The sequence below is a fragment of the Erpetoichthys calabaricus genome, chromosome 4, assembly GCF_900747795.2.
Source record: "Erpetoichthys calabaricus chromosome 4, fErpCal1.3, whole genome shotgun sequence".
In the NCBI taxonomy this organism is placed as follows: Eukaryota; Metazoa; Chordata; class Cladistia; order Polypteriformes; family Polypteridae; genus Erpetoichthys; species Erpetoichthys calabaricus.
Genome location: NC_041397.2, coordinates 29,682,747 through 29,708,427, shown reverse-complemented (window position 1 = coordinate 29,708,427; position 25,681 = coordinate 29,682,747). Strand labels below are relative to the sequence as shown.

Genomic DNA, 25,681 nt, shown 5'->3' with positions numbered 1-25,681 from the left:
TAGATGAGAAACCTACTGTTGGATTAGATGAAAAATTAATTATGTCTAAACACAGCAGAAGGAAATTTGTCAATAAAAGCCTTTGAAACTTACGAAATGCTTGTAATTATACTTCAGTATACTATAGAAACATCTGACAAAAAGATCTAAAAACAATGAAGCAGCCAACTTTGTGAAAACCAATATTTGTGTCATTCTCAAATCTTTTGGCCACGACTGTATAGTTTAATCATTGTGGTAAAAAGGTGCACTCCATAATGAAACTGCTGCTTTTTATATCCGCTTAAATATGTACAGCATCTTTTACTGTAATCATCAATCTAAGGCAACAGAACAACAGGCTGCAGTTACCTCTTTACCTGACACTTACCTGACTTAGTACAGTACTTCAAACTTTAAAGTCAAATATATTTTGTTAGTGTAGTGTTCCTATTTATAGTGTGTTTGAAACGGTACTCTGCTCCAAAACTACCTTTCATTTCATTTTCTAAGATTCTAATCGATAAGTTAGAGTTTTTGATCTGCAAAACAGTGTACAACATGCCAAATTAAAAGAATCCAGCTGAGATTCTTTAAATAATTTGCTAAAAAAAGTAAAATCTAAAAGTATCCCTTCCCTTAGACTGCGCCAGACCAAAGTTACCCTTGCATTTATTACCTTGTCGAATTTGGATATATGAGGATAAACCCCCTTCCCTTTGGTTGAACAGTATGGTAGAGATATGGTAAAGACAAGGCAAGACAAAAGAGCATTCAAAACAAGTCAGGGTTGTAATTATATAGCAGCACAGCTACAGGAAGGATACAAGACCATCTCAAAGGCCCTGAACAGACCCCCAGACTCCATGCCACTTGTCAGAGAGGCTACTGTAATGCCACTTATTACTCCAACTGAATGGCAGATGTCAGTAACTGTAATGTCTTGTGCCTTGTTGAGCTGTGAACTGCCTCTCTAATCGCAAAGAGAACCTTTATGGATAAGTGGCAAGGAATAAGCCCTGCCGATTACTCTTATGGTCTGATGGGACTAAAGTGGAACTTTTTGGCTTGAACACTAAGCAGTTTGTGTGGTGTATATACAGTAAAACAACAGCAACATCATCCCCGCTCTAAAATGTGTTAGTGGAATCATTTTGTGGAGATGCTTTTTATGAGCAGGGACTGGCAATGGCAAGAAGAATGCTGGACAGTACATACAAGCCCTGAAGGAAAAACCTTATCCTCTCTGCCAGAAAGCTTAAACATGGGGAGGAAGTTTGCCGTTTTAGCAGGACAACAACCTAAAACACAAAGCAACAGTTGAGTGTGGCTTAAATGAAGAAAACCGACGTCTTCAAGTGTCCTTAATCCCAAACATGACTGGTGAGACTTAATTTTTACATGTACTTATTAAGCTGACATGTTTAACCAAGGCGACTTACAGAATTTGGGATACAATTGGTTACATTTCTTTTGTTTATTCAATTGGAGCAAGGCAGTGTCCTCAACATGATTTGAACCTAGAACCTTAGGATTTGAAGTCCAGAGCCTTAACCACTATGCCACACTGCCTGCCTTAACAATGGATGTCCATTGCTAATAGCCTGAGGAAACCTTTACTCATCACGTAATGTAAAATTAAATGTGACTTGCCCAAAAAGACTACTTGCTGTAACAGATGTGAGAGGATTTGCCGGCATGTTGAATACCTGTTAATGTTTGGCTTTTGGAATTAAATTTTTTAACAGTTTATAATTTTCACTCACTTTTTTGGGGCAGCAAAGGATAAAATCCCAGGTTGTGGCAATCATTCATGTGAAGTCATTAAACAGCATGTTGGAATGAATATTTTATTTATTGTTTTTGCTTTGTTTTTAATCGTGCACAGCTTACAATTGTAAATCATGTTTCTGATTAGTTAAGAAAAACACATATATTCTGCTGGTTCAACTTTGATAACAGGTCATCTATAACAAGAAAAAAAATCAAATTATATATATTAAAAATATACATTATTAATAATTTTGCAAAAATACTTTAAGCTTTGGACATTTAGCTCGTTTGGTTTTCAGATATTTAGCAAACAAGAATTTCATCTTTTATACCCAAGACTAATCCTTTTAAATCCATAATATAAGTATATTACTTTTATAATCTTGTATACACCAATATTAGTATTCGGGTCATGCTCTCGATCCATCAATAATTCACGCATTTATTATTAATAAAATATTCATTTTTCTTCTTTCTTTTCCTGAACTTTGTAGTCTTCGAGAATGGCTTTGGCAGTTTCTTTTCCCGTTTTTTTAACTACAGCTTTAATTCCAAGGTTGTCGATATTAAAAGCTGTAACACCAACGTTGATTGCAGAATTGACAGCATTGTCAGTTGCGACACCTGCAGCAGCTCCATACCTTAAAGCAAACAGCAAAGGACATCTGAATCACATTTGTATAACTGTATGTAATCCCTTATATAGGCTAAAACATTAATACTACTTTAAAACTGCAGCTTCCTTCACTTTGTTCTAGGAGCTTACAATGGGGTTCTATGGAACCTAGCATCCATAGTGATAGAAAAAGCCTTAAAACTTGCCAAATACGTCCACTATGAAGCTGCTAAGGGTTCAGTTTAAGAAGACATGCCTTCTATGTTTATGTGGCATCTCTGCGATAGCAAAAGTAAACTAGAAATGATCATTTTATCACAGATTCATGGTTCTATTTTCTCGTGTACTCAGATATGGGGATGGATATTTGAGGAGTAAACCACATGACAATGATTGTATTATGTACATTAAAAGAACTATCAACAAATCAAATCAAATTAATAATATATTGAACAATTATTATAAAAGTAAAGTTGAATAAATCGGACTCTGCAGCTGCATGAATTAAAAAAAAAAAAAAAATCTTGTGTTCAGGTAAAGTACTACTTCCGGTTAATGGATTTGGCCCAAAAGTTATTACAGATCTATAATTCTGATGTAACAACACGTGCCAAATTTCATCCATCTATCTAGTTGCGTTTTTGAGATATCGTGTTTATATATACACACACACAGACACAATTCCAAAAAACTGTATTTTCTGACTCGGGGATGTCTAAAACGTCAAGATTCATCAAAATGTCGAAGTCGATTTTTTTTTTCATGATTAGTATACTTCCTCTATACTTAGTATACTTCGAGTGTGAAGTGGCAGTTGAATTACTGTCAACAAAAAGCAGGCACCTGAGAAATAAACTGACATGTAACTCACTCGTGATTTTTCTGTCCATACGGTAAAGTTTTTATTGAGCAGCATAGTCTGATTTCAGGTGTTTAAATTACATCTTGATATACAACAAGTGCAGAGAAAGGCAGCATGTAAATCGCTTTGTATTCCACAGGCTTTAAACACGTATTCGGCTCGCTCTGTCACCGCAAATGCAGTGTGAACACCCGTGGTGGATGGCTTTCAGTTTTAGAGTTAAATGTTATAAAGGTTAAAAACTAACAGCAAGAAAATTAATTCAAAAACTAAAATTATGTTTAATAAGTTATTTTATTTCAGTTAGTCTTTTCAGCTACTTTAATAGTTTTGTTTAGTTTTTCATTTCAGTTTTGTTAATTTTATTTCAGTTTACGAAAATGTTTTTTTTAATAGTTTCAGTTTTGATTTTAGTTTCCGTTAACTATAATAACCTTGTCTCATCCACCGCTTTACAATTGGTGGTTATTTTACATAGACCACAAAGTGAGATAGATGCACGGTGAGTGGCAGCGGGGTGAAAAGAACAAATGGGAGTTTTACTGTACTTTGTACACCTAACCGTATATATCTGAACTGAAGTGATCACATTGTATGTTTAATATAAGCCACAGACATTTTTCAAGAGCCGAACTACTTTTGCCATGTCGTGTCTTGCATGCACATTATCAGATTAAAAAAAAAAAAAAAAAACTGTAAAAGCTAATACACAATGGGGAAGACTGAAGTGTCACAAACCAATTTAATTTTATGAGGCAATAATGACTGTCAATCTGTACCAAACTTTAGGCCTTGTTAAACTTTGGAGAATTGGCATTCTTGTGTGTGTATGTGTGTGTGTGTTCATTCACTATGCGATGGATTGGCACCCTTGCCTCGGATTGTTCCTGCCTTGTATCCGGATGCTGGCATAGGCTTCAGCTGAACTGTGACCCTGCCATGGTTAAGCAGGTTAGGAGGAGGAATGGATGGAAGGAAGGATATACAGTGCATCCGGAAAGTATTCACAGCGCATCGCTTTTTCCACATTTTGTTATGTTACAGCCTTATTCCAAAATAGATTAAATTAATTTTTTTTCCTCAGAATTCTACACACAACACCCCATAATGACAACGTGAAAAAAGTTTACTTGAGGTTTTTGCAAATTTATTAAAAATACAAAAACTGAGAAATCCCATGTACATAAGTATTCACAGCCTTTGCTCAATACTTTGTCGATGCACCTTTGGCAGCAATTACAGCCTCAAGTCTTGTTGAATATGATGCCACAAGCTTGGCACACCTATCCTTGGCCAGTTTCGCCCATTCCTCTTTGCAGCACCTCTCAAGCTCCATCAGGTTGGATGGGAAGTGTCGGTGCACAGCCATTTTAAGATCTCTCCAGAGATGTTCAATCGGATTCAAGTCTGGGCTCTGGCTGGGTCACTCAAGGACATTCACAGAGTTGTCCTGAAACCACTCCTCTGATATCTTGGCTGTGTGCTTAGGGTCGTTGTCCTGCTGAAAGATGAACCGTCGCCCCAGTCGGAGGTCAAGAGCGCTCTGGAGCAGGTGTTCATCCAGGATGTCTCTGTACATTGCTGCAGTCGTCATTCCCTTTATCCTGACTAGTCTCCCAGTCCCTGCCGCTGAAAAACATCCCCACAGCATGATGCTGCCACCAACATGCTTCACTGTAGGGATGGTATTGGCCTGGTGATGAGCGGTGCCTGGTTTCCTCCAAACATGATGCCTGGCATTCACACCAAAGAGTTCAATCTTTGTCTCATCAGACCAGAGAATTTTCTTTCTCGTGGTCTGAGAGTCCTTCAGGTGCCTTTTGGCAAACTCCAGGCGGGCTGCCATGTGCCTTTTACTAAGGAGTGGCTTCCGTCTGGCCACTCTACCATACAGGCCTGATTGGTGGATTGCTGCAGAGATGGTTGTCCTTCTGGAAGGTTCTCCTCACTCCACAGAGGACCTCTGACAGAGTGACCATCGGGTTCTTGGTCACCTCCCTGACTAAGGTCCTTCTCCCCCAATCGCTCAGTTTAGATGGCTGGCCAGCTCTAGGAAGAGTCCTGGTGGTTTCAAACTTCTTCCACTTACGGATGATGGAGGCCACTGTGCTCACTGGGACCTTCAAAGCAGCAGAAATTTTTCTGTAACCTTCCCCAGATTTGTGCCTCAAGACAATCCTATTACAGAGGTCTACAGACAATTCCTTTGACTTCATGCTTGGTTTGTGCTCTGACATGAACTGTCAACTGTGGGACCTTATATAAACAGGTATGTGCCTTTCCAAATCATGTCCAATCAACTGAATTTACCACAGGTGGACTCCAATTAAGCTGCAGAAACATCTCAAGGGTGACCGGGAAAACAGGATGCACCTGAGCTCAATTTTGAGCATCATGGCAAAGGCTGTGAATATTTATGTACATGTGCTTTCTCAATTTTATTTTTAATAAATTTGCAAAAATCTCAAACTTTTTTCACGTTGTCATTATGGGGTGTTGTGTGTAGAATTCTGAGGAAAAAAAATGAATTTAATCAATTTTGGAATAAGGCTGTAACATAACAAAATGTGGAAAAAGTGAAGCGCTGTGAATACTTTCCGGATGCACTGTATGCAGGGCTTGATGCTGGGGAGTATGCTCCAATACGCTGTTCAAGCATTATCCTGTTTAAGCACTGCATGTATACCTATGATGTTTGTTCAGTTGTTGTCTCTTCATTACCTGTCAAGTGAGCTCAATATTCTCTCTCACTGAACCACACACATGCTTTATCAAACTAGCCGGACCACACAGTATCTTCTCTTTAGTGAAAGATTATATGTAGTACAATTCTACCTCAAACTTTTCGCCAAACATTAATTACTGTTTTTCCTAAGAAAAATAAGGACTTGCTACAATGTGCATCATACAGATCAATCTCACTTCTGAATAATGACATTAAGATACTCTCCAAAGTTCTAGCTAGTAGGTTACCTTTGGTAACATCACAAGACCAAACCGGATTTATTAAAGACAGACCCTTAGATTTAAAGAGTGAATTTGTTACAGTAAACAAGCATTGAAGATTAGAAGCTAACAACTCAGACATCTTATTATCTTTGGACTCAGAAAAAGCATTTGATATACAGTAGTTGAATGGGACTACCTGTTCACCATGTTGCACAAATTTGGGTTCAGCCTAAACATATATGTATGGATCAAACTACTCTATACTATTGAGGAAGCCTCGGGTCATATTAACAACATTCTTTTGGACTACTTCAAACTAGAACGTGGTACTCGATAAGGATGCCCCCAATCACCACTGCTCTTTGCAATTGCCATTGAGCCATTGGCTGTTTACTTTCAAAATGCATCAGAGATATGCTGACAATTTGGTACTGTATATATCACAGCCACAAAATTTCATGCTAGCAGTACTAAAAGCACTAGTGGATTTTCAAAAGACTGGTCTCAAAATCAATTTGAATAAAAAATTTTTTTTCCACTGAACTCTCTAGCTGATCAGTTTAAATACCTAGTGGTAAATATCACAAGTAAAGATAAAGCTCTTTGTCAACAAAATGTCTGTCTGCATGGAAAAAATTAAACAAGGTGTGAAGAGATAGTCTACCTTTTATCTCACATTAGCAGGGAGAATCAACACAGTCAAGATGAACATCCGTCTCAAGCTTATTTTTCTATTACAAAGCATCCTCTATACATTAACAAATAATTTAAAATAAATCAGATTCACTCATTGCCTCATTTGTTTTATGGGAGGAGTGGTGGCTCTGAGGCTAAGGATCTATTGCCGGTTCAAATCCCAAAAGTGGCTCTACAGTTCTGTGTTGGGCAAGGCCCATAAAACTGCAATTGCTTTGTTCTGCGTATGATGTTAATATGCATCCAGCCCTGAAAGGAGGCCCTTCAACTTGCAGGGAAAACCTGAGGGCTGGTGTCAGGTTTGGCACTCCACCCACTGAGAAAAAAAAAAAAAAAAAACCTAAAACTCACACTGTTCTAGTGTGGTGCTGCAGTGTCACCCGCTGCACTTGTTTCCCAATCCAAGTGGTTTATTGTGTGGTTGGTGCGGCAGCATGCTATCAGTGTATGCTCCCAACCTCTCATTTATTTGGAAACTAGCAAAATACCCGCGCTTCGCAGCGGAGAAGTATTGTGTTAAAGAGGTAATGAAAAAGTAAAGGAAACATTTTAAAAATAACGTAACATGATTGTCAATGTAATTGTGTTGTCATTGTTATGAGTGTTGCTGTCACATATATATATACATATACACATATACACACATACAGATATTTTTTATATATATATATATATATATATATATATATATATATATATATATATACATACATACATACATACATATACACACATAGATGCACTTACAATAACATAGAAATCAATATAAACAACATTAACATCATTATCATATGAGAATATGAAGTAATATATAAGAAGCACATTTCATATAAATATAAATTATTAAACAGTAAAATCTTCTTGTATAATTTGCTACCGTGGCTTTTCGTTGGTCTGTCCAGGATTTTAAATCACCTGTAGCTTGCAAACCGTTTCACCTATTGACTTGAAATCTGGTACACATATAATACGTCACGTCTGCTATCCGCTTTATGGGTGATGATTGTATTACTCTTTTTATGTTTATTTTATTTTAGAATCAATTCCTATCTGCGCACACCAGGGCGGCCGTGGGCAGATGCGTATGGTGTATTCACTCCATGTTATCGTGCATTGCGCTGTCACTGGTATTTTGATAAAAGAATTTGAACAATATATAAGAAGCGTATAAATTATTAAACAGTAAAACATTAACATTTAAGAAGTAAAGTTACATTGAGTACTACTGCAGTGCCTTCGGGTATACCTCATTTTTTGTTTGCCCATTACATGCTTAAATGTATACATTTTTTGGTGTACCTACCCGAGAACACGCGACATATAACCGAGCGTGGGAGAAGCATGGATTTTAAACACGCGTTGAGTTCATCTGCTGGTCTCCCTCGTGGAATAACTGGTAATGTTTGACTAAAATGTACAGCGAGTAAAACGACATTACCTCCTTTTTTTTTTTTTTAACTATCTCTGAGATCTTGCTTTTTTCGGTTCAAGGCTTCATAAGCTCTTTTATGTGCCATGGTGTACTTAATAAGTACTAATTATCCCAAACCATCATCTTTGAATGTTGCAAGACTTTCGCCTTGTATGTAGATCGGGGTAATTACATTCATTGCATTCCTAGTCTGAATCACAATCTGATTGTATGGGTGGTTACCTGGCACTGTAGGGTTGCCACCCGTCCTTTAAAATGCGGAATCGTGCCGCGTTTGAGAATGAAATTGCGCGTCCCGTTTTGAATCAATACTGGACGGGATTTATCCCGTATTTTTTTTATCATTTTTTTTTTAAAGCAGCGTGTCATGCAAATCATCCTACACGCATTTTATGAAGATGCCTCCTTTCCTACTTTTGATTGGGTAATACTTGATGTCATCGTTAGTTTGATTGGTCTTTTTAACTGTCCAGTGAGGAGGGCGTGTCTTTTAAGTAGAGTCTGCAAAGTGTTGGCACTGAGATGTGGCGTCAGCGCCATAGTTGAAGCCCCTAACGTTGCGGTCAGCAAGTCGGCTAACATCCGCCATGTGCCGTCTTTCAGTTGCGAGAAGCAGATCATAGAATGGTTGAAACTGTTGCCCTTAACGTTGCGCCACGGCGTGTGGTTCGTTTATACCTCGTGTCTTCTCATTAAACTTTTATCTCGCGAATATGTTATTGCAATCCGCAGCGGGAGCGTTTCTATAAACTTAATTTAAACTTACGTTTTACACCGTGCTTTGTTTCCCTTATGAACATGCTTGTATGCTTCACTCGCTCCGTTCTCAATTGTTTAATTAATTTTTTGCTCTTCGCTGTTTCCGGCTGTTCCTCCATTTCCCCCTACTTTGTTCTTTTATCTCGCGAATATGTTATTGCAATCCTTAACGGGAGCGTTTCAATAAACTGATTGAAAATAGTTTTGCATTTACCTTTTTAGTAAAAGGCGAGCTTTTAAGCCTGAGAAATCACCCCGTAAATGCACACGTTTAATTGCACATGTGTTAATATGTATGGTTACACAGTATTAAAAGACAGTGAACAACGTCAGTTACCTTTCTTCCCGCGTTTGATAAAAGGTGAGCTTTTAAGCCTGAGAAATCACCCCGTAAATGCACACGTTATATGTATGCTTACACAGTATTAAAAGACAGTCAAAAATTAACGTCATTTACCTTCGTTCCCGCGTGTGACTCGTGCTGTAAATCTCTTCCTTGTTTTTAGTTCACGTGATTACGTAGGAGGCGTGATGACGCGATACGTGACTCCGCCTCCTCCATTACAGTGTATGGACAAAAAATATGTTCCAGTTATGACCATTACGCTTTGAATTTCGAAATGAAACCTGCCTAACTTTTGTAAGTAAGCTGTAAGGAATGAGCCTGCCAAATTTCAGCCTTCCACCTACACGGGAAGTTGGAGAATTAGTGATGAGTCAGTCAGTCAGTGAGTGAGTCAGTCAGTGAGGGCTTTGCCTTTTATTATTATAGATTGAAACATCCACACATCCAAAGGGTGACTCTACAACGACCTAAAGTAGAAGGAGGCATGGCACTAACTTTCAGTTTTATTACTGAGCAGCAAATATACAAGCCAGAAAGACCACGACATAGATACAAATCGATGAATATACATGAGCCTGGTCTGCAACAGAATTAAAGTCTTGCAGTTATTCTTCATATTCCATGCTTATGGCCCAATAAATACACAGTAGTGGAAGGCAGCCATGCACAGAATACACTCTAGCTCGATATGCTGAAAGCATTCTATCATTCAACTTAAATTCTTTTATCGCGCACATTTATCTTGTTTTTAAATTGTGCAAAATGTATCCAGGCCAAGATTCAACCTGTGAACATTGCAATCTAGCTCCAGCCTCAATGTTTTGGGCATACACCAAATTAAAAACATTTTGGACAAAAATCTTTGAATGCCTCTCAGACAGCCTTGGTGTCACAATCACTCCTAACTCATTAACAGCTGTGTTTGGTGGCCTCCCGGATGGGCTTAAAGTGGAGAAAGACAAACAAACTAATTGCCTCGTCTTGCTCAACTGGAAGAATCTCACCCCCACCACTTGTAAGTCAGTGGGTAACTGATGTTCTATACTATTTGAAACTGGAAAAAATCAAATTCTCACTTAGAGGATCTGTTCAAAACTTACTATAAAATATGTCAGGATCTAATCAATAACATTTCAGAATAAGCATCTATATCCTGGAAAAAGATACTCTTTCTTCATTGATGCTTTAAATGATTAAAGATTTGTTCTGGTTGTTGGCTCTCCTCACTTTCTCTTGGTTTGGGGTTGAATATAAGTTTGCTAAGTTTGACTAGTTTGAATGGAATATTATTTGCTGCAAATAAAATAAAAAAATATATATAAACAAAAAAGATTATATGCAGTCAAAAGTGTGATTCTTCACACACACAGCCCCCCCCCCCACCTTTATTGTCTATCTATGGCGTGGTCAGAGTGTACTGTGGAGTAAGACAAATGGGGAAGTTGGCAGAAACATGAAACTCACGACTGGTCACCTTTTCAAATGGCTGAATCTCACAATAATGGTTTGCTTTTGCTTCTCCCCTTCTTAAAATAACATGGATATGCTGTTTCACAATATGTGTGTAATCTTAAGATGTGGATCAATACTCAGTAACAATTTTGGCTTGAAAAATGTACGCATTTGGTAAGTATTGAGGCTTTTCTATCACATTTAGATGCAGGGTTCTATACAGCCCATTATAAACTGGAAAAACAAAGCATTTTGTAAGTTTATATATACAGTATATAAAAAGCTCTACTTTAGAACAGTTTTATGTGGCAAATTAATATACAAGATGATTGTGAAGAAATGACTGAGTTGGAAAAATACTAAACTTATAAATAAGAACAAGTGTCCACTCTACTATAAATCTGAATTGTAGCAAGTCACATAATTAAAGTTATTACCAGTAATGTTAACTGTACTAGATTAGCAAATTTAACACCAGAATGAAAACTTGTATGAAATTCTAATATATAGCAAAATTTAGGTGCCACCCATGCCAGCAGCAAAATTCACAAGAGGACTACGTTAAAATAACCAGCACCTTGTCAGGGGTCTCTCCCCGAAAGACGCAGGGAACTATGCAGACTGTACAAAGATGTGGTCAGTAAGATTGGCTACCATGTGGTGTTGCCATTGCTGCCAAGTTATTTGGTCACTCACACAGGCTCAGAAGTTGTTTAGTAAGGTGGAATGAAGATTGTGCAACCAGGTGTAGGATTCAAACCCAACATGCTTGATTTGAAAGGTCAAAGAAGCAGCACTAATCATAATGCCCACAAACACATTTCTGGGAGCAAAATCAACAGCCATCAAATAATTAAGAACTAACCAATATGAATATTGTTGGGCCCTTGCAATTAAAACGTTATAGCTACTGGAACAATAATACTCGTATAAGACCTGCCTATGCTCAACATATACTAATATAATAAACCCGGCTCAAAACAGGAAGGAACACACTACCCATTATGCTTCTGTGCTGCCCCTGAATGCTTATATTTAACACTGAATGCAAGTGGTAGCATTATAAGCAAACAAATATCTAAAGCTAATGCCACATTACAAAACATCTAGTCAGAGGGGATACCAAACTTGATGACTGCAACTGCTGATCTTGTTGCCTCTGCATATCATATTACATTGTACAATTAGATGACTCCATAATGAGTTTCAAGCACAGTTTCACATTTCCAAAGTATCACAAGCTTGTTCCTTTTTTGACAGCCAGTAATGTAATGCCTGAACTGAGTTGTTGGCTATGCAAAAGCTTTACAGTTACGGCAAATCAGGTTGCAATCTTGGCCCTTTTTCCATTCCATCATAGTCCGTAAAACACAACATCAGACAGACAAGCCTGTCTTTTATTTGTGAGGTCCAAAACACCCACGGCATTCTATGCATTGTTCCTTAGGCTTAATGCTCATTGGTTTTCAGCCCTCATGAATACAGAGTCAGCATCTATGACTTAAGGCCAATCCAAATCTGTTCGATTTAGTTGGGGTGAGTTGCAGAGTCAAACTACTTGACTAGTGGTCACAGGAGTAAACTGCAACTGCCTGACATGCTAAGATTATACAAAAATGAAGTCTACAAACGAAGTAAAAAAAAAAAGTGACTTGGCCTTCATGATGGCATGCATTAACAGAGTTGCACTGCTCTTGAAAATTAAACAATAGAAGAGTTTTAGTAAACTGGAATAAAGCATTGAATCATGGAATTAAAGCGAAAACAATTAACGTATCTAAGGTGGCTATTTTTTTGGTATATTGGAATGATGTAAAAGGTCATTACTGTATAAACAAAGTTGCTGGCGAATTCTCCAGCTAGCAAGAAGGCCGTCCAAAATGAGTTTCCCAATGGAAAGTTTGTATCTTTCATAACACATGCTTGCAGCAAGACACTGCTTTGTTTATCTGATGACAAAATTAGGGCACACAAAAGTCAGTTAATTTTAGGAGGCATTAAATTAGAAGCAGTCTTCATTAAATGTATTTAAAATGTCACAGATTATAAAGGCCAGCCATAGGTCTAGATAGCAATAAATACTGACAATTCTATGATCATTAGAAAGCAAAAATACACAATTAAATGCCAAATCTTAAAACATGTTCATGAAAATCTTGTTACATTTGTTTACAAGCACATTCCTTTCAAACATAAGTAAAACATTTTGCAAGTTTAATTAAAAAATAAGTCCCATTTAAAAGCAAGAATTAGTCTGGATAACACTTGAAGCTTATATTCAATTAATTATCACTATTATTCATGGTGGCTCCAAAATCCGTACTAACCCCTACTTTCTCTTCTGTTCTTTTTCCTGTTTTCTGTGGTGGCGCAGATCGCCACCACCACCTAATCAAAGCACCATGATGTCCCTACATTGATGGATTGAAGGCCAGAAGTCCACATGACCATCATCATCAAATTATTCCATGTGAACCCTGAATACAATGAGGACTGATTGAGGTCATTTATGTTAGGTAGAATGCCTACAGGGGGCTGGGTGGTCTCGTGGCCTCGGAACCCCTGCAGATTTTATTTTTGTTTCTCCAGCTGTCTGGAGTTTTTTTTTGTTTTTTCTGTCCTCCCTGGCCATCAGACCTTACTTTTATTCTATGTTAATTAGTGTTCCCTAATTTTAATTATTTATTTTGTCTTTTTTCTCTTTCTCCATCATGTAAAGCACTTTGAGCTACACTGTTTGTATGAAAATGTGCTATATACTGTAAATAAATGTTGTTGCTGAGGCCACTCTAGGGATGAATATAAAATACTTTTGTTATAAAAAGGCTGACGGGACTATATGGTGGAGACAAATCCTGTTGCTGTAAATGCATGTTTGAGTACATCAAGATGACATGCAGAGCATACTGCAGCATATTAAATGACAACATCTTCTGTTTTATTGAAACTATGCACAGTGGATTACCGTCTGATGAATTGGGTCACACTTCACAAAGTAGTTGCTGTATGTAGTGGTGCTCTATATTATTGACTATTGAGGTAACTACATATATTAAAGTTACTCAATAATAAAGCTAGAAGTGAGGAGGACATGTGATTGATAGCTACTCTAACCAGCAAAATATATTTTTCAGTTTAATTGAAAAAACAGCTCAATTACACAGTTTTTTAACATAAATGAAACTGAGGTTTTTGCTATTAGTAAATTTCACCCCGAGGACAAAAAGAGTGTTCATATGAAGCAAAAGCTTAAAATTACCCGCTGGACTCAAAAACATTGTCAGAAAATCAGTAATCATGTTGTACTTACTTATATTTCACAGTACGGACAGTCTCTGATGAAACACTTTTGGAAATGCTCTTGGCGGCCACTTCCAAGCCAGTCCAAACAGCAGCAAAGCCTGCAATTGAATATACGATTAGTATTTGGACAGTTTGTGCTCTTTAACAAAAGGCCTTTTATTATTAAGACAGCATCATTTGTTTTCCAGGAAGAGACTGACAGAGCAAGGAATACATTACCCTGTACACCGCTGGCTGCCACCACCATGGCTCCATCTAAATTTGACTTTGCATCTTTGTCTTTTTTCAGTGACTCAGGAATGAGTTTGCTGCCATGCTTTTTCACGTGAGGGGCTAGCTCTCGACCAACAGTGCTAGCAATTTTACAGACTCCATCAACTAGAAAAGAACAGAAACAACAATGTACAAGACCTTTTATAATAATGCATTCTTATTTGGAAGTAAGAAGCTCATTCATTCTATCAGCTATGTGTCTATCAGGCAATAAAACTGTTAACTTCTTTGATTACACTATGAATTTTTTATTAATTAAAACTGCGTTCAAGTCCAGGAATGCATAACCCAGTCCTGGAAGGATCTGCCTGGCTGCAGATCTTTAGAACAGTTTCTCTAACATTTAGCAACTCCATCCCTTGGCTAAATCTGTAAGCAGGCTAAACATATTCTTGATTTATTACAGTAGACTGGGTTTGTTTTTGAGAACACTTGACAATAATACTTAATTACTTAAAACATTACATACATATTAGCAAAATGTGAACATCCCAGTAATTTATAATTCTCACTACATTTTAGAGACATGTACCAAATGACTAGTCAAATGTTTTATAGCTTGACATCTTTATGCATATTTTACATAATAAAGTTTTACTTTGCGGTTAGATTTTACTAAAATCAGCAGCAAGAACAATAATAATCTGTATTAGTATCAGTATATTTTGTTTTTCCAAAATGAGTACTTCAAGCAGGTCATCAGAGGGTCTTGGATCAACATAGCGTCTGCACTCCGAAGTGAGAGATGTAACAAACAGAAGCGGACAAAAGTGAGCAGATTAGAAATTCAAATTAAAATCCATATTACTAACCGAGAATGGTAAACCGGATGGCATGGACGCAGGTTTACTAACTAAACCGGATGGCATGGACGCAGGTACACGGCGATGGGACCATGAGACGTACTGCGCAGGCGCATACAGCGCACATCTCATAAACCGCCATCGAAGTCGTATCCACCGTGAACGAAGGACTCACGGCCCAAAAACGAAACAGCTCAACTGACGTGAACGAGAAATGAAGCAACAAGGCGCCCATAGCTAACGACTACCGACACAGCCACGCCAAAAAGAGGATTCTGCGCTGCAGCCCGGATTCAAACGGAAGAGGCTACGGAGGCCCCACAGGTCCACAAAGATAGTACGAAGGGCGCAGGCGTCACCGCCATATTGTGAGTGGCACTACTGCGGAGTGAAGTTAGGAATAATGTGCTGCTTGGAATTGTACAAACCACTGAACGCTTTACACCAAATACAAACACAATACAGCTCCACTAACGGAAATAACAAATAAAACAACAAGCCCATACCTAACGACACGGCCACAGAGAACGGCAACAGAACAAACAAACACAACAGGATTCGGCGCCCCGCCCAACATCAAACCGGAGAGAGTATGGATGCCGCAAACGTACACACTACACAGCATAGTGAAGCAAAGCGGGCACGGCTCCAGGAAGAGACAGCTCGACTCACAGAGATACAAACACCAGCCCGCCTGCATGAAAACAATGCACGCGGGCGCCTACAACGCGGTTCTCAAATAACACAGACTTTACACATGGACAACTGTATAAACGTACGGCATCCTCACACGTCCAAACCATATAGCATATGTGAATCACATTACAGTCATGCAGTATTGACAGTACAACCACAGAAAACGCTCCGTGTTAACAGTAAGTGGAATTATCCCTATTACTAACGGTAGACAACGGATAACTAGTGGAGTCACGGTCGCGTCTCCAAAACGATCCAGATCAACTAACATAAAATCAATGAACGCAGGCGCCTACAACGCGCGTCTGAAAGACCGCAAGCAAAGCAGGCACGGCTCCAAAAAGAAAGATCTCAACTGACGGGGCTACAAAAACGAGCCCGCCTTGATAAAAACAATGAACGCAGGCGCCTACAACGCGCAAATCAAAGAACGCAACCAAAGGAGTCACAGCTCCCAAACGAAACATCTCAACTAACGGACATACAGAAACGTGCCCGCCTGGATACAATTAATGCACGCAGGCGCCTACAACGCGCCTCTCAAACGACAGAGTCAATAGATAAACGGAAAAGAAAGGAACGTAGACGCCTACAACGCGCATCTGAAACTGCGGAAGCAAAGCAGGCACGGGTTCAAAATGAAACACCGCAACTGACGGAGATACAAAGACTAGCCCGCCTGGATAAAATCAATGAATGCGGGCGCCTACAACGCACATCTGAAATGCCGCAGGTACGGCTCCAAAAAGAAAGATCTCGACTGACGGGGCTACAAAAACGAGCCCGCCTTGATAAACACAATGAACGCAGGCGCCTACAACGCGCGTCCGAAACTGCGGAAGCACAGCAGGCACGGGTTCAAAACAAATGAGCTTGACTGACGGATATACAAACACGAGCCCGCCTGGATAAAATCAATGAACGCAGGCGCTTACAACGCGCGTCTGAAATGCCGCGGGCAAAGCGGCATGGCTCCAAAACGAACGAGCTCGACTAATGTATTTCAGGATACCCAACGCCGGGGGTAGGCGATTATGAGTGGCAGTAATCCAAGGCCAAACAGCAGACTGCAGGAAGGAAATATTATTAATAGAGAATGAATAAACGACAGAAAATTCAGAGACAGTAGGCTAGAAAGTAGAAACTGAATAGTGGTTCTAGAATATGTGAAGAAATATACCATGGATATTTATAAAACAAAAATGACAATTGGGACTGGCATTTATATCTTTGGTACAGCACTTACACGAGGTGAGATTTAAATAGTGCTTCAATTATAATTGGATATGCAAATAATTTACAGAACTAGAGATAGGCTTTTAGAATTAGAATTCTATGAGATGGGAGGCAAATAACTGTAGTCTAAAACAGGGGTAGGCAATCTCGGTCCTGGAGTGCCGCAGTATGTGCAGGTTTTTGTTCCAACCCAGTTCCTTAACGAGAACTCAATTATTGCTGATGAAGCACATATTGCTTAAGTGACATTTTAATGCTTCATTTTAGTGGTCTCGCTTGTTAAGGTTCTCCAACCTTAATTGCTTATTTCAATCTTAAACTGCTGCATTCAGTGTTTTAATTGCTCCTTATTAGCAAAAAGATGTAAAAGACAAAGCAGCCAGCAGTTCTCCAGCTAGCTTTTTTCCAATTACATCTGTGTGTGTTCATCATGCACGGTTTGATTTAATAAAACACTTAATAGAAAAATGTGACAGACTGAAAATGATCTGTTTTAGGCTTCAAATCATTTGGATGATATCCTTGGAAAGGAAAAAAATCTACGATATAAAAGCCTTACATTGCACAGACTAACAAGCCATAAAATTAAATAAGGTCTGAGATTGGCAATGATTGGTTTCTAATTAAGCAATTGGTTTGGAATGAAAACCTGTAGCCACTGCGGCTCACCAGGACCGACATTGCCTACCCCTGTTTTACATCTTATTGCTAATAAGGAGCAATTAAAACACTGAATGCAGTTTAAGATTGAAATAAGCAATTAAGGTTGGAGAACCTTAACAAGCGAGACCACTAAAATGAAGCATCAAAATGTCACTTAAGCAATATGTGCTTCATCAGCAATAATTGAGTTCTCGTTAAGGAACTGGGTTGGAACAAAAACCTGCACATACTGTGGCACTCCAGGACCGAGATTGCCTACCCCTGGTCTAAAACACAAGTACTTAACTAGGCCTAACTAGTTAGTTGAATCAGAAAACAATGTATAAAGTGGGTGAGATAAGTGAAAAATGTGCTCAGAGGGATACTCAAAGTTAACCTCAGAAAGGATTCATAAAGGCATTTAAAATTCATACATAAAATAACATCTCATCTTTTCACTTTTAGGATTTGAATAGGTAAATTACAGTAGAAAGGAGGAATAATAGAGGGTTGGGGAATAAATAGAACAGACAATTTTTCTTTAACCTATCTCCATCAGCATAACAAACCCTAATAAAACAGGGCCTAAAAGTGAAAAACAAACACACTAAAGTTGGTGATACACTTGATTAACTTGCTGTTAATAACATCTGATGGACAAAATAAAACTGATCACAGAAAAAACCAAGAGAAAACCAAGAAAATACAATTTTCAATGTATAAATGTACTTTTAGGCCAATATATCTTGTTATAGTTGATACAGTTTCTGTAAAAATCATTCCTGTTCTCCAGTCAGATTACTACGTATACAGTACACACATAACCAAAATGTAGCAATAACAATAAATGGACATAGCATAGTTACTCACTAAATGGGTTTAAAAATTCTATCTATGTACGGTGGAACCTCGGTTCACGACCATAATTCGTTCCAAAACTCTGGTCATAAACCGATTTGGTCATGAACCTAAGCAATTTCCCCCATAGGATTGTATGTAAATACAATTAATCCGTTCCAGACCATACGAACTGTATGTAAATATATATATTTTTTAAGTTTTTAAGCACAAATATAGTTAATTAAACCATAGAATGCACAGCGTAATAGTAAACCAAATGTAAAAACATTGAATAACACTGAGAAAACCTTGAACAACAGAGAAAACTAACATTGCAAGAGTTCGTGCTATAATGTAGCCTTATGACCCAATCGCTGTAAACACTTTTTTGGTTTTTTTTTTTTTTTTTTTGAGTTTTAAGCACAGGGAAAAGCCAAGCAAAATGACACCTTTTATTGGCTAACTAAAAATTACAATATGCAAGCTTTCAAGGCAACTCAGGCCCCTTCTTCAGGCAAGATGTAATCAGCACAGGGATAAAAAGGAACATTTGAACAAATCCGAACTTTATTTAAAAACCAACCATAAACCACCAAGAAAGTAACATTGCAGGAGTTCACGCTAATAGCCTTACAACCCGATCGCTGTGTAAACTTTTTTTAAATGAGTTTTAAGCACAGGGAAAAAAATGAACATTTGAAAAATCTGTAATTTAATAAACCACCAAGAAAAGTAACATTGCAACAAATCACGCTACGAACTACTCGCTGTAAACACTTTTTTTTTTAATGAGTTTTAAGCACAGGGAAAAAAAATGAACATTTGAAAAAAAGAGAAAAGTAACATTGCAACAATTCACACTACGAACCGAAAAATGAACATTTGAAAAATCCGCAATACAAAAACTAACCATAAACCACCAAGAAAACTAACCTTGAATGAGTCGAGTTCTGGCATGAAATGAGGAGGAACTGGGTGGAGAACAATCCGGTCTCGTCACAGTTGAAGACTTGTTGCGGGATGTAGCCTTCGTCCTCCACTAATTTTGTGAAATTTTTCACGAATTCTTTCGCAGCTTCAGCGTCGGAACTAGCAGCCTCTCCACGCCTTACCACACTACGAATGCCACTTCTCTTGCGAAACTTTTCAAACCATCCTCTACTGGCTTTAAATTCCTCACTTTCTCCACTCGTAGAAGGATAGTTTTTCAGCAAATCGCCATGAATCTTCCTGGCTTTCTTGCATAACATCGCCTTGCTTACGCTATCCCCTGCAAGTTGCTTCTCGTTCAGCCACACTAGCAACAGTTTTTCCACCTCTTCCAGCACTTGAGGCCTCTGCCTGGTTAACGCTGTAACTCCTTTTGCCACATCAGCTGCTTTAATAGATTCTTTCTGCTTTAGAATAGTCAAAATCATAGATTTTGACTTCTTGTACTCAGCGGCAAGATCAGTAACACGAACGCCACATTCATACTTTTCAATAATTTCTTTCTTTACTTCGATTTCAATTTTCTGCAAAACTTTCTTCTCACCACTCTTAACTTGCTTAGAAGCCATGGTTAACTGCAAAAGCACACAAAATACTGTAGAGCACAAAGAGTTCACAGGTAAAGCACGCACGTCTGACTGAGAACAATGAACAGGGAGAGGCTGAACACGTGCTTAAATACAGTAATCGGCACGTATGAACCGGAAGGGAAATGAAATAGAGCACAAAGAGTTCACAGTGAAAGCACGCACGCACGTGCAAGCACGCACGTCTGACCGAGAACAATGCAACACGTGCGGAAATTATCGGCGTGCACAAACCGAAAGGGAAACTGGCTTGTTCGTATACCGAGTGTGTGGTTGTGAACCGAGGCAAAAGTTTGGCGAAATTTTTGGTCGTAAACCGATTTGTATGTGTACCGAGACGTTCGTGAACCGAGGTTCCACTGTATTATATTTTTTTACAAAGTTTGTGAGAAGAGAGTGTGGAAAAAAATGTATATGTAATACACTCTATACTGTTGAACTGAGACAGTCATGTCAAAATGTTTATTTTTACCATATGCAAAAATGAATTTGGATTGGATACATTTTGCTGTATGCAAAACAATTTGAGTGTACAGTTTAATATTCAGAATGCCATCACTTTGTCTTCCATCACTCCATAAGCATTTTGATTTTCAGTCTTTTAATGGTTAAGTCCTTACTTGGCTACATACAGGTGAGCTGTGAATGGTGAATTGCAGCCTTTTGTATCTACTATTAAAATCCAACATTAAAATTCACTTGTCTCTTTGTATAAAACACAAAAAAAATGAACAAAGGATATAAGCAATTAATAATATAAAGCTACATACAGGTGAGCTGTGAATGGTGGATTGCAGCCTTTTGTATCTACTATTAAAATCCAACATTAAAATGTACTTGTCTCTTTGTATAAAACAAAAAAAAATGAACAAAGGATATAAGCAATTAATAATATAAACTATCTGAACATTTTCTTTGACTGAATGCCTCAGTCTTGAAGAGGCTTAAATGCTGATGATAAGGCAGCTCATGCCCATTTATGACTCTTTCTACCTGCATAGCAGCAAGAAAAATAAAATACTATTTAAAGTATATGACAAAATGTTATCTTGCTTCAATAAAGCCAGGTTGCTATCACATATCATCATCTATCACCTAATAAGTTAAATGCAGGACTCCAGATGCAGTCAACCTTCTTTATCCAATTCTAATCAGATCCTGAAAAAGGGCTGCAAAAAAATTAGACATTGAAAAACTATTTCCCATAATTTTAAACTGGAAAAATAATGCATTCTCAGCCTATCAGAAAAATTCCAACTAATTACCTCACATATCAGTAAAACTATCTTAAACACCTAAAACCATTTGTCCTTGAATTATATGCGATTAAAAAAAAAAAGTTAATTTATCAATCAGCTAATTAAGAAACCATCAATGAGGTCCTTCTACACATCAGACTGTAATCGGGATACACAAGACAACCATGGTCTTCATGGAGTGAAGGCTACCTCTAATGCCAGTTAGCACAGTGGACTCTTGTTACACCAAAATGTACCTTTCAATAGCTTCCAATTTATTCTACCTTTTTTGGAGTTAGTTTTTTAATATTGCTCATATATTTAGTGATAAATGCAGCCACTGCACAACTGTGTCAATGTTACATGAACAAAGGCAAATGACTAACAGGAGGCAACTCAAAGTATGTGGGCAACAACATCAGTATGCTTGATTTACACAAGTGCACTTGGGAGTTGTGACTTAATCTTTAAAAACCAAGAGATATTACAGTGAAAAATCAGATAAAGAATAGCTGGATAAAAAGGTACACCTATATCTGAACACAATGGGACAACAGTTTATTTATAGCACAGGTGGGCAAAATTTTTCTCCCCAAGGGCCACATGGACATCTGCAAGGTGTTTAATGGGCTGCATGTGGCAAAAATATAAGTTTACTAAATGGTCAACATTCTTTTCACACAAAAATATATTTATTAGTCATATAACTATAGAACTGGTACACAAAGAAAGCAGCAAATAAAATTAGCTTTTTGCTGTAATTCACTTTCTGATAAATGGCTGTGCTTACTGTGCTTAGTTTGAAAATTGTCTCTTCAAATTGAATTCCTTAACAACAGCAAGGCGGTCATGGCATATTAGGCACACTGCTTTACAAGGCATTCATCTTCAATTTTACGTTTTTACTATAGCACTCATTGTTGAGGATAACAAAATTTGAAATATAATACAGTGCTCAGATGACAATGGCTGAATTAATCTTAGCAATCTAAATAAACGTGTGAGAATGCATGTACTTACATAGCAACCAGTCTTCCAACTACATCGGTGTATGCATTCGGTTACACGCAGTACAGAGTGCACTTCCATAAACACAAGCTTCTGCTTGAACACATGTAAATGAGCTTGATTATGTATTATGTATTTAATTTGTTAATAAAATCACGAAAGTTTTAAACTTGTGTGTGGGATGCTCAAACTGACGTCACTGTCACTTTTGTTAACAAAATCACAAAGGTTTTACATTTATGTGCGGGCCACAAAAAATGATGTTGCGGGCTGCCTGCTGCCCAGGGGACATAGTTTGCTCCCCCTTGATTTACTGGGTGTCATGTTTAATTTTAACAACTCAGTCCTGAAAGGCAAAGGTGAACGAATTTAATGTAAAATGTCCACTTACGTGAACGAAGCAAGCAGATTAACATTTGAAAACAAGACTGCAGTTTGATTAAAATGAAAAGTAAATTACAAAAGTACCTATATAGTAAAATTTGTAACAGATAACGACTTTGTGTGTATTTCCTTAAATTTTCTTCATACACACACGTATGTATTGCCCTGGACAGTAAAGAATGCTTCCAAATATGAAGAATTGGTTAAGCATGCATCCAGAATAAAAATAAATAGTAGAATCTGCTATAAAATGCAAATTCATTTTAGAAAAAAAAAAAAACAGGTTCGATTTAACTAGAGGTTGCCTACACTTTAATTTTTCATTCTGAAAATGTAAAGCAAATTGTAACTCATTTGGCAACCAACTGTTTTTCCTCCTACACTACAGGAGTCTGTTAACCAGTGTGTGAGACCATATAAAACACATTAAAACAAACTAAATAAAAAGACTCGATAAGGTCTTAGTTCTAAATTTTTTGTATTCTCCAAAGAAATGTCTTACCTAGAAAATGGCTGACTTTTACAGCCCCACCACTGGCCTGCTTTGCAACATGCAAACCTTTGGCCACAGTCGGGTTGACTTGAATTGGCTTCTCTTCAGGGTTTATATGTTGTCTCAGTTTTGAGGCACCCAGGTGGATTGCTTTTCCAGTGTATTCTGCTCCTTTCACAAGACCCCAGCTCAACCATGAAGCACCTACAAAAATGTAATCAATGAAAAATAGTATTTTATTTAAGCATAACTCATAACAGAAAATATCTGTAATGGTACAAAATGCCCACATCCCCACTATCCTTACCAATCAGTACCAACTTTGAATAATTAAAACAGTTCATTGCATTTACATTATTACAATTTCACTCATTATGTGAATATCAATCAGACATACTTATTATGTTTTTAAAATTCTAAACCACTAGTTAAAAAAAGTGAACTTCGGATCTCTGAGACCAAAAAAAGTAAGTAGAAAAATTATTAAAGTCCTAAATGTTTAGGTTTGGTGTCATTCAGTACCTGCTTGGAAAGTACCAGGATATACTCTTTGATCCATTTGACATAAGACCCACTAAAAGGGACCCTACAAATTGCTGCTGATGGCATTTTCAACACTAAGACGACTACACAGGGTAAGAGCCAAGTTTGAGACATGCTCGGAATGTTACATTGCTTTATCATCACGGTGAAATAATCAGTGAAGCTGAAGCTGGGAAAGAGGCAAAAGGGCATAAAGTCTGTGTGTTGTAGCAGTGTTTTCCAAACTCACTTATAGAATTACATTTAAATAACAAATGAGACTTAACAGACAAAAGGCTAAAGTGCAAAGTAACAGGGCCCATCTATGAGTATCAAATCGCAAATGTAATGGAAAGCAATCTTGTGGGAAAAAAAAGTGAGATCAATTTTAAATATGACACAAACATCTTTGCTTTATTCTGAGGAAAACACTCAAATGTGGAATTTTTGTCTGGCACTAGCAATAAAATAACATTCAAATAAACAGAGATTCCAAACTCAGCAAGGAATTAACTCTTAATTAATAATTTGGTAGCAACACAAATGAACAGGCATGGTTTGCACTCCATAATAAGAGTTTGAGAAGTGCTGCAATTAAAAGTGAACATAATCTTCTGCAAGAAACTGCTCAGAAAGAGATTTGCCTTTTACCTGTCAAAATACCGTGAGCTACTTTTTCACTCCACTCTGGCAAGTTTTTAGATTCTTCAACCTCGCCTTCAGGCCTGGCTATATGTACACTCTGGCTTAGGTTAACAGTGTCTTCAGGATCTTCTGGGGCCTTAAATTTTTAAATCAGAGTAAAAGAGGAAAACATCATCTGATATTTTACTTTTTTAATGAATACACAGACCTCTGTAATTTCTCTTACCATGAATTGATTTCACTCAATTTCTAATCAACATAGTATATCATATTTAAAGAAAAAAAAAAAAGCTTCATGTATCCATACATCCACGATCACACAGCTCAATCTACTACAGAGTCGTGAAAAGTCAATTTGAATTGCTTTTATATAAACAAAAATAGCCAGACTCATAAGGAGTGCTAACAGGTTACTGGAGTATCAGGTTTTTATTTCTGCTTAGTTCAACATGTGCTTTAATGTTTTAGGGTAACTTTCTGTGGCCCATGGGCCAACTGCATTTGCTTTTAAAAAACAGGTACGTTTTAAAAAAAATGTATGTATGAATTCAATTAATATACTTTCTTCAATAACAATAACAACCCAAATCAGTTAACTTTCCTTTCTCCTGTAAGCCATACTTACCTTCTGTAACCCTAAATATTAATTAAGAAGGAGATCAGCCAATTGTACCCAGGGATAATTCATCAATATAGGTGAAGTAAGTAACTGCCCACTGGACCAGTGTTTGGGCAAGGCTGGCAATGCCCAGATGTACTCTAAACTATTATATGATGTATTGGAAATTTAATGGTAAAGCATAAAATCCTACTAAGCTTTCTCTGTAATCATACTGAGTGGGTGAGAAAAATGTCCTTCTCAGTTTGTGCTCACAACCTCTAAATTTATGGTACTGTTCAGAAGCACTATTAAAAAGAGAAGTGCAGCATGTTGAAATGAACAGACTGTTTTGCTAGGAATACAAAAAGGTCACTTTTGTTAAAAGAGCAGCCATAAATGATTATTATAATAAAATAAAACAAATTTCTTACTCTACAGTACATTGTGCCACTGGACAGTGTTAATGGACTGGCAGCAATTTCCATGAATCAAGAACTGGTGGAGAAAACTTTAATAGAAGATGCACTTAAGATCTTTGCAGTCTTGAAGACACAGC

General features: G+C 37.6%; 1 protein-coding gene and 1 long non-coding RNA gene across 3 annotated transcripts in view; both read right to left on the bottom strand.

Moving 5' to 3' along the window:
• Positions 1-1,813: 1,813 nt before the first annotated feature.
• sparta (spartin a) overlaps positions 1,814-25,681 on the bottom strand; it is a 39,035-nt gene continuing 15,167 nt past the window's right edge. For both annotated transcript variants that reach the window (XM_028799292.2, XM_051926747.1), the window contains exons 4-8: positions 24,531-24,660; positions 23,367-23,561; positions 14,387-14,545; positions 14,175-14,265; positions 1,814-2,393 (exon numbers count right to left, since the gene is read on the bottom strand). In XM_028799292.2, coding sequence (XP_028655125.2) covers positions 2,213-2,393; positions 14,175-14,265; positions 14,387-14,545; positions 23,367-23,561; positions 24,531-24,660 — 756 coding nt within the window. In that variant the 3' untranslated portion in view covers positions 1,814-2,212. The remainder of the gene's footprint in view (positions 2,394-14,174; positions 14,266-14,386; positions 14,546-23,366; positions 23,562-24,530; positions 24,661-25,681) is intronic.
• LOC127527616 (uncharacterized) lies at positions 16,974-20,710 on the bottom strand. The gene is made up of 3 exons (XR_007934807.1): positions 20,595-20,710; positions 18,098-18,709; positions 16,974-17,294 (listed from the first exon to the last, which is right to left on the bottom strand). It is a non-coding gene; the product is annotated as an uncharacterized LOC127527616 (long non-coding RNA).